General features: G+C 35.1%; 1 protein-coding gene across 1 annotated transcript; it reads left to right on the forward strand.

Moving 5' to 3' along the window:
- The first annotated feature begins 8,475 nt into the window (after positions 1 to 8,475).
- LOC130934470 (uncharacterized) lies at positions 8,476 to 10,365 on the forward strand. The gene has a single exon (XM_057864037.1). The coding sequence runs from the start codon at positions 8,476 to 8,478 to the stop codon at positions 10,363 to 10,365; it is 1,890 nt and encodes a 629-aa protein (XP_057720020.1).
- Positions 10,366 to 10,747: the final 382 nt, after the last annotated feature.

Here is a 10,747-nt window from a genome sequence, read left to right on the forward strand (position 1 = left end):
TCATGCTTATCTTTTGAAAAATACCAAGTGATAAGAATTGCCTTCGAGCTTGTAACTCTTCTTGAATTACATGATTTGCCCACCATGTGATTTGAGCCTTATTTTGTGATTAGGCAACCTCTTGATGGATGATGTTGTGCATTTACCTCAATGCATTGTATTTTATGATTATATGCATCCATATGTGTTTGGCTTGAATGCTTTCATGCTTCTTTAATGCTTGTTTTACCTTACAAGTTCACTTAAAGCATCTCAAGCATAGTAGAATAAGTAAAGTGCATGCTTCTTTTGTGACATAACTTTTATGCTAACGTGTGTTCTAAACCGCGCAATTTAGAATTCACACACTTACTTGTCATTAATGTCACACTAATTCACTCACTCAATTCTATTGATTTACCTCATTCCAACAATTATGCTTCCTTGCTTTTATATCTTCTCATCTTATGGTGTTACATTTTTTGTTTTTCATGATATATGCACCACAAGCAATAACGGAAGCAAGACTAAGAACACGTAGCAATCCGGAGAGTCGTCGTACCCCCTTGCTCATCTTTGAGTGCACCGAGGACGGTGCAAACTTTTAAGTGTGGGGAGGTCGTCCGACCGATCAGCGATTTTGGGTGACAAGTTTCTAATTCCAACACTTTTGCATTTCATTCTAGGATTTTAGGATTTTTACTTGCATTTCCTTATTTTTGCATATATATACACAATAAGCTTAGTCAAAATAATGAAATTCTTATTTTTGCATATATATACACAATAAGCTTAGTCAAAATAATGAAAATTTTCAAGATTTCTATCTATAGGGCACCTCAATTGATTTGAGTAAAAAATTTTTCATAGAACTTGCTTGAAATATATATATATTGTGGAACATGTTTTTGAGCTAAGAACACAAGCAAGTGAGATTTGAGCCTAATGATGTGGTTACATCTTATAACCACTTATTTTTCCTTCTTGTGTGCATTATTCTCTTTCTATGAATGTAATCTTTGATTTGTTTGATTCTTTATGTCCATTATTTTGTGTATTCATGCATTTATATGATTGAGGCCATCATTTCATTTAACTCACTTACCCAAATAGCCTTACCTTTTATCTTCCTTTGTTAGCCAATTTGAGCCTACGATTAACCCACTTGTTCTTAATTTTAGCACATTACAAGCCTTAAAGTGAAAAACAATAAATGTCCTTATTTGGATCTTTGATTAGCTTAGGCTAGAGTGTGTGAGTATCATTCAAGTGTGGGAACCTTGGGACATTGGGTGAATAAAAGGGTAATTTTGTATTGTTATTGAAAATATTGGGAATTGGGTACATGCTCACGTATTGATCAAATGTAAAACCTTATGCATTGAGATTCTTGTATATAAAAAAAAATGAGAAAAAAAAGAAAAAGAAAAAAAAAGAGAAATATAGAAAAAGAAAGAAAAAGAAGAAAAAGAAGAAAAAGAAAGAAATAAAAAAGGGGACAAAATGCCCCAAAGCAAAGTCCAATAAAGATCAATGCATAAGTGCTGTGAAATGAAAAGAAAATACATGAGTATGTGAAAAGGTGAAAAATGGGTAGTAGGTTAGAACTTAATTGTATAGGATGTCATAGGTTAGGTGGGAAGTTTAAGCTTATCAAAGATTCAAATTTCAAGCTCACATGACCAAATATGCATCCTACCTTGACCCTAACCCCATTACAACCTATGAAAAGACCTCATGATATATGTATGCATGCATGAAATATATGTTGATTGTTAGAAGAAGAACAAATCTTGGAAAGCATGATTAGGGGAGAATTGAGAGAATCAACCCTAAACACTTGAGCGAATAGAGTGCAAACACATCCGGTGAGGGTTTGATGCTCAATTACATGTTTCCGCCTATGATCATCTCTTCTCATGCAAGTTTGTAAAAATATTTAATAACTCAATTCAATTGTGGATTAGACTTGCTAGTCCTTAGCCCTTGTGCATATAAGCTTCTTGAGAATTGATTTATTTTGACCAAGCAATTGCATTCATTTAGATAGTTGCATATAAGTAGATTGCATTTAGTTAGTTCCATTGAATAAATGCCATACCCTTACTTCATTCTTATTTTAGCATGAGGACATGCTAAGGCTTAAGTGTGGGGAGGTTGACAAACCCCGATTTGACGGTTTATCTTGTATTGATTTTAGGGGATTTTATAACCTTTTACCCTCATTTATCCATTGAAATAGCATGGTTTTGTGATTGTCTCCTTATTTGTGCTTAGATGTGAAAACATGCTTTTAGACCCTTAATTTGATGGTTTTAATCTCCCTTGATTCCACTAGATGCCTTGATATGTTTGTTAGTGACTTCAGATTGAAAAGGCTAGGAATGGATCAAAGGAGTGAAGAGGGAAAGCATGCAAAGTGGAGAAATCATGAAAAGTCAAAGAAGTTGAACTCGCCCATGGACGCGCGCGCACACCTGGTGCTTGCGCGCACCTGCGAATCACTCCATGGACGCGTACGCGTGCTGTGCGCGTACGCGTCGGTGTTGGTTTATGATTTTTTAATGAAAACGTGGCCAACGAATTCTAAAGGGTTGTGGGGCCCAATCCCAACCAACTTTGGCGCCAAAGATGCTATTTAAAGCCAAGGATTGAAGAGAAAAGGGGATTCCAACTCATTCCATTCATTTTACACACACATTAGGATTAGTTTAGAAGTAGTTTCTAGAGAGAGAAGCTCTCACTTCTCTCTAGAATTAGGATTAAGATTAGGTTTAGTTCTTAGATCTAGGTTTTAATCTTTGATTTCTTCCACCTCTATCTCTCAATTCTTTGTAGTTACATTCATCTTCCTCTATTCTTTTGTTGTAATTTCCTTTATGTTGTTCTTATACTTTGTTGTAGATTTACTTTTGTTCCTCCTATTCTCTTTCAATTCAATTAGAGGTAATTCATAATAATTATGTTCATTTGATTTGTTGTTGTTTAATCCCTTGCAATTGAGAAGTGTAGATTTACTTCTCTTGCAATTTTACTATGCTTTCCTTTTATGCCTTCCAAGTGTTTGATGAAATGCTTGGTTGGATTTTAGAGTAGAATTTTATACTCTTGGCTTGGAAAGGTAACTTAGGACCTCTTGAGTTACTAATGTCCAAATGATTGATGATTGGGAGCCATTGACTCTAGTTCTCACTAATTGAATTAGTGGAGAGTTAGGACTTATGGACTAGGATTGATGTAGCTCATTTGACTTTCCTTTACTACTAGTTAGAGGATGACTTAATGAGATTAATCCTTGCCAATTCTCATATTGTGATTAGTGATTAGGATAGAGAACCTTGACCACTAACCCTTGCCAAGACCTTTTTAGGCCTTAGTTTACTTTCTTGCCATTTATCTTTCATGCCTCTTATCAAAACCCCAAAATAACTCACAACCAATAACAAGACACTTTATTGTAATTCCTAGGGAGAACGACCCGAGGTTTGAATACTTCGGTTTATAAATTTTAAGGGTTTGTTTTAGTGACAAACAACTTTTTGTATGAAAGGATTATTGTTCGGTTTAGAAACTATACTTTACAACGAGATTTTATTTGTGAAATTCTAAACCATCAAAAATCCAATCGTCATTCATCAGGTGATCCATCTGGAGCTATACAGCATCACAGCAAAACCCTCAACCCTTTCTAGATTAGCCTTCCCTCACCTCATCTCCCTCTTATGTGAGGCGGCCAATGTCCAGATTGATAAAGATATGCTTATTACAGTGGACAACCTAATCACTAAGAAGAGTATGGAGTACACTCGGAAACTTGGGCAAGCACCATCTTAGAAGACGACTTCCCTTCCTCAAAAGAAGTAGCCTGAACTACCTCAAAGACAAGATCTCCCTCCATGCGAGTATTGGACTCAGCTGGTAGTATCCATCGGACAATTGATATCCACTATGGATCAGCTGAAATAGGAGCACGAGAGCCAATCCACTGTTGCAGAAATTCTCACACTTCGTACAATTGAACTAGCAAGTGCAATGGGTCGTCTAAGTAATAGCTGAGTGAATCAGGGTCGATCCCATGAGGACTGTGATTTGATGTAAGCTATGGTTATCTTATAGATCTTAGTCAGGCGGATAGAGAAGTTGGTTGATTGTTTAAAACGCATAAAAAGAAAATAAATAAAACGTTACTAGGTTGATGTGTTTGCAATGATAAGAAGATGGTTAAGGCTTGGAGTTGCTTTGTTCTTCTGGATTAATCCGGTCTTACTGTCTATTCCAACTATGAATAATTTCTTCTATGGCAGGCTGTATGTGATCAACGTCTTTATTATAAGATCGCTAATGCTCCTCCAGATCTGAACCCCAGGGTTAGTGCAGATCCATTTTGATTGAGGGTGAAGCTCCTTCAGTTCATTCTCTTTTGTGATCCTACTCAAAATGTCACAGACAAGGTCGAATCTTCTGGATCAGAGGATACTGCGCCTTTGGTTCTAGCCTCTACCACAAAGACTCTAATCTTCCCATACCTCGGCTGAACTGGTATCTTGAGAAGTCCCCAATGAAGTCGTGGATTAGCCGTCTAAGAGATGTATAATCAAGCTGGTGGTTCATCATTGTTCGATAAAAGACTCACTTTGAACCCCTGTAGAATGAGATAACCTTATGTCGGTTCAACGTATGATGATGAAGAACGGATATACATATTAGAATAGAGAATCAAACACGTATTGAGATAGAATACACTACAACATTTTTGGCCTAAGGTAACCCTTATTCGAAGCAACATTTAACAAAAGTTGCCTCAGATAGGAAAAGACAACATTTTTGACGAGTTACCTTTGAATAAGGCTAAGATAACCAAATTTTTGGCAACCCACAAAAATTGTTGTCTTTGATATTTAAAACAACACTAAAAAAAATGTTACAATATAAAACATTTAAGACAACATTTTTAAATAAAAATATAATATTTTATAAAAGTTATAAAAAAATTAAATAAGTAACATTTATAAAAAGTTGCCTAAAATTATTCACAGTTACAAATTTTATAGAAAAACTTTTCATATTCCCACCAATTATTTTCCAATCAAATAACTTGGAAAAAAAAAGAAAGAAAGGACACAATTGCTTCATCAGTTCATCACTTTCTTCATCACTTAGCTTCATCACTTCATTACTATACCGTAACCCTAACATTTGAAACGAACCACATAGACAGCCACACACCCTCCCCCAATCACGGCTCTCCTCCACAATGACCGCAGCTCTCAATCGCAGTGTTGTCCACCCCCAAACGGCGACGGCGCGGTGCTCCCTTCCACGGTTGTCGGCACGTTGCTCTCTTCCATGGGCTTCTACACGGTGCTCTCCTCCATGAGCATCAGCGTGGTGCTCTCCTCCACGGGTGTCTGCGCAGTGCTCTCCTCCACGGGCGCCGGTGTGGTGCTCTCCTCCATGCACGCTGCTCCACGGCTCCTCCTCTTCCTGTCTCGGCTCCACGTACAGGGTCTTCTTCGAGAAACCCCTCTCCTTCTCCCGCTTCCACTTCTTCCCCTGTCTCGCCTTCTCCTCTTCACAAGGTCTCACAATACTACACGCAGCTGTAACCCCCCTCCTCCTCCTCTGCTTATTGGTAAGAAAGCTTCTAAATTTTACTATGGAATAAAATTTCTAAATGCATTGATTGTGAATGAAGATTGGGAATATTCTGAATTTTAGTATGAAAATGAAATTTCTGAATGCATTGAATCTTAATTTTTGGGGCTTCTTAATAATTTTGATTTTAGGAGTTTTATTTCAATTTTTCTGAAATTTTTAGGGTTCTGATTGTTGCTTCTTAAGGTTTTCTGAATTTTTCTACATTTTGATTATGTATTTCTGAATGCATTGAATCTTAATTTTTCAGGCTTCTTAATAATTCTGATTTTAGGGGTTTTATTTCAATTTTTCTGAAGTTTTCATGGTTTTGATTGTTGCTTCTTAGCATTTTCTGAATTTTTCTGCATTTTGATTATGAATTTCTGAATGTATTAAATCTTAATTTTTGGGGCTTCTTGATAATTCTGATTTTAGGGATTTTATGTCAATTTTTCTCAAGTTTTCATGGTTCTGATTGTTGCTTCTTAGGGTTTTCTGAATTTTCTGCATTTTGATTATGAATTTCTGAATGCAGTGAATCTTAATTTTTGGGGCTTCTTAATAATTCTGATTTTAGGAGTTTTATTTCAATTTTTCTGAAGTTTTCATGGTTCTGATTGTTGCTTCTTAGGGTTTTCTGAAATTTTCTGCATTTTGTTTATGAATTTCTGAATGCAGTGAATCTTAATTTTTGGGGCTTCTTAATAATTCTGATTTTAGGGATTTTATTTCAATTTTTTTTGAAGTTTTCATGGTTCTGATTGTTGCTTCTTAGGATTTTCTAAATTTTTCTGCGTTTTGATTATGAATTTCTGAATGCATTGAATCTTAATTTTTGGGGCTTCTTAATAATTCTGATTTTTGAAGCTATTTCTTGAGGAATAATATGAGGATCTGCAAAAACTGTTAAGATACATCCTCTATATGATTTCACAATTGCTTTTCTTCTTGTCAAAATTCTCTAAATTGCTGCGGTGAATGCTATGGCTATAGTTTCATACTTTTGGGTTATTGTAGCCAGCTAATATTATCAATCATCATCCTGATTTAGAATATGACTGAAAATTCCAAGGTTCATCCAATTTTATATTATAAAATGCAACCATGATTTCTACTAAGATTAGTAGAATTACAAAATATGCTGATGTCCATTGTTCTTGTTATATTTGTTGGACTTCTAAAGATTTATTTAACATAAGTTGCATTGTTTGAGGACATTGATGAATGTGTTCACCGTTGGCATTTGATTAGGTCATCATGCCTGTATTTGATCGGTATCCCTATCATTATCGTGTGCATTTTATGTTATACCATAAAAGAAAAAGTAATACACTAATCCTGACTGCATGAGAGACAGGAATTATAGATACAGTAACCAATTTTCATTGGTTTATGTGAGTTTTGGGATGAGGATGATTGTAACTTCTAAAACAAATAACATTAGAAACTTGAAAGTTCATCAACTTTGCAAGTCACTATATTTTTATCTTTTTTCCAACTGATGGCCAAATTTCATGTTGGAGGAAAAGATATATCACAATTCAGACCTTATTTATTCTTCTGAATCATATTGCTGTGCCTGTACTTGTGTTCTTGATTGTATATATGGTTTTGAATCAAATATAATAATGATACAATAGTATTTTCTTTTACTTCATTTTAACCAAACGTTTAACAGTTTCTTCTTAACTTATTAGGTTAATAACTTGCTGCTAGGTTAGTAGTATTAAATTTGGTTACGTAAATAAATATTGTGAAAATCTGAAAAAGATATATTAAAATTGATATGATCATGTAATATGTGATGGTAAAAGTATATGAGAGAATTAATAAATTAGTAGTAAATATTGCAAAACTGATTTATGATGAATGGACCTTTTCTTTTCTTATGATTAGTTTGGATTTGCCGTATAACCTGCTTTAGAATCCTCCAACAAATACTAGTGCATGAGCAAAATTTATATTATATAGAGTTTAAAATTTTGGTATGAAAAATTGGTTAATTGTGTGGTGCTGATTGGTGATACATACTAGTGCTGATTCGTGATACATACTACTGATTAGTTTGATCAAATTTTATAATATGCTTAGTTTGATTATTAATAACAGAAAAAATTTTCTTCTCTATGGGTCATCCATACAAAAAAGTCTTTCGCTTATTATTTTTTGTTTGATTTTTCTGTTTTCTACTTTGATTGAGTAATGTAAATTTGATACTTTGCTCTGTTATACAGAAGATTGCTTTAGAGGAGTTTGAGGAACATTGGTGGACATTCTAGGACTTGAAGATTGCAATTTATTGAGCCATGACTCCGTATGTTTTTTTATCTTACTTATACTTGTATGTTTTCATATGTATATTATGACCTTTGTGGAGTTTTTTTCATGTTGAATGTCATTTATGTGCTTTTTCATTGTTTCTTAATTTTAATAATAATATTTTTTATGTGCCTTTTTTATGAATTTATATACTTAATGTGCATAAGCATTATTATTTACATGCTTGGTTAAATAGTAGTAATAATATATGAATAATTAGGTTTTTCCAAGACCTAGAAAAAGATTGGATGAGTTTACCGAGAGATAAAGCTGAGTTTAGTAACGGTGTCAATGACTTCTTAGACTTTGCTTACTCCATCGGATACCCGCAAGAAGAGAAAATCTTATACCATTGTGCAAAGTGTTGTAATTTCTTGTGGCACAAAAGACAAACAATTTATATTCATTTGATTGCCTTTGGATTCGTTAATGGTTATACGAGATAGATTCATCATGGGGAAAGCGTAGTCGGCATGGATGTTGATAGCAATAGCGATAGTGAGATTGATAGTGAGAGGTGAGACTAACTCGTATGACGACATGGACGCCTTATTGAACGATAGATTTAGGGATGTGGCACAAGCGGAAGGGATAAAAGAAGGTATGAATGAAGATGCAAAGAAATTCTATAACTTGGTTGAAGAGGCTAGCAAACTGTATCCCGATTGCAACGGGTTTTCTATGTTGTCTTTCACCATCCAACTATACTTGTTAAAGTGTCAACATGGGTGGAGTAATGCCTCTTTTACTTCTCTCTTGGAGTTGCTAAAAGAGGCTATTCCTAACTTAAATATTCCTACTTCTTTCAATAAAGCCAAAACTATGGTGAGAGACTTAGGTCTTGACTATAAAAAGATTGACGCATGCCCAAACGATTGCATGCTATATTGGAAAGAGTACGAGAAGGACACATCTTGTCATGAATGTGGCACTTCTCGTTGGATTGTGCATCCTGTAGTTGAAGCTGATGTTTTGCCTTCAAAAAAATATCACAATATTCATGTGAAGACGTTGCGACACTTTTCCCTAATTCTCTGGCTTCAAAGATTATTCATGTGCTCAGCAACAGCTAAAATCATGAGGTGGCATGACGAAGAATGTAGAAAAAATGAGAAGTTAAGGCATCCCACTGACGAACAGTCATGGAAGGACTTTGACAATCATCATACAAATTATGCTCTCGATCCCCGTAATATGAGACTTGGCTTGTCAAGTGACGGATTCAATCCATATCGAACCATGAGCATATCTCATAGCACGTGGCCTGTTGTTTTAATGGCTTATAATTTTCCGCCATGGATGTCTATAAAACAGGAATACTTTATGTTGTCGTTGCTAATCCCTGGACCAAAGTCACTAGGAAATGATATAGACATTTACTTGCAACCTTTGATCGAGGATTTGAAGAAGTTGTGGGAGGTCAGGGTGAAAACATATGATGCATCAAAAAATGAAACCTTCCAAATGTATGCAGCTCTTATGTGGACAATCAGTGATTTTCTGGCTTACGCAATACTATCTGGTTGGAGTACAAAAGGGAAGCTAGCTTGCCCTTGTTCTAACTATCTTAAATATAGTCGTAAGACATGCTATATGGGTCATTGTGCCTTTTTGCCTGAGGATCATCCATGGAGAGCTAACAAGAGATCTTTCAATGGAAAAGTAGAACATAGGCAAGCTCCACCATTATTGTCGGGTACTGAAACTTTAAGTCAGTTGGAGTATGTGAATAATTCATTTGGGAAACTAAAACCAAAGAAAGATGGTCCATGGAAGAAGAGGTCAATATTCTTTGATTTACCTTATTGGCAGTATAACACATCACGACACAATTTAGATGTGATGCACATAGAAAAAAACATAGTTGATAGTATTCTTGGAACTCTCTTGGATATTTCTAGCAAGACAAAAGATCACACAAATGCAGGATATGACTTGCAAGAAATGGGCACTCGAAAGAACCTTCACCCCAAGAAAACAAATGGTAGGAAAAATGTGAAGCTAGTAAAGGCATGCTACTCAATGACCAATGCTGAAAAGTCAATTTTTTGTGACGTCTTGAAGACAACAAAGTTGCCAGATGGCTCTGCTTCAAATATTTCTCGGTGTGTGAACCTTCTGGAGAGAAGAATATCTGGTTATAAGACTCATGATGCTCATTTCATGCTTCACTATTTGTTACAAATTCCTTTCAAAGGAATACTTCCAGATCAAATTGCAGTTCCTTTGATTGGACTTGGCTCATTTTTTCGTCAATTGTGTCAAAAGTCTATCACGTTACAAGAGATAGATCAATTAGAAGAGGATATTGTCACAATATTATGCCAATTAGAGAGGATCTTTCCTCCTTCTTTCTTCGACATAATGATTCATTTGCTTATTCATTTGGCAAATGAAGTGAGATTGGGAGGTCCAGTTCAATTTCGGTGAATGTATCCTCCAGAAAGTTACATGTGTACTTTAAAATCCTATGTTCGAAATAAAAGTTGTCTTGAAGGATCTATTGCAGAGGCATATTTAGTTGAAGAATGTTTGACATTTTGCTCGCGTTACTTACATTCTGGTGTTCAAAAAAAATTGAATAGACAACCCAGAAATAATGATGAATCTAATAATTCTATGATGGAAACTACATATGCATTTTCGAATCTATTTCCAAAAAGAGGCGTTCCTTTGGGTGCAAAGAAAGGTGAACTTTTTCTCCTTGACGACAAGTCTCGAGAGCAAGTTCATAGTTACATATTATTGAATTGTCACAAAATAGACGATTATGTTAGGTAAATCATACTAATTCTTCTATATTTTGGTATTT

This window comes from Arachis stenosperma, chromosome 6 (genome assembly GCF_014773155.1).
Source record: "Arachis stenosperma cultivar V10309 chromosome 6, arast.V10309.gnm1.PFL2, whole genome shotgun sequence".
Lineage (NCBI taxonomy): Eukaryota > Viridiplantae > Streptophyta > Magnoliopsida > Fabales > Fabaceae > Arachis > Arachis stenosperma.

Bases quoted from the DNA above. Each gene is read 5' to 3' on its own strand.
- LOC130934470 (XM_057864037.1), top strand. From the start codon at position 8,476: ATGGACGCCTTATTGAACGATAGATTTAGGGATGTGGCACAAGCGGAA.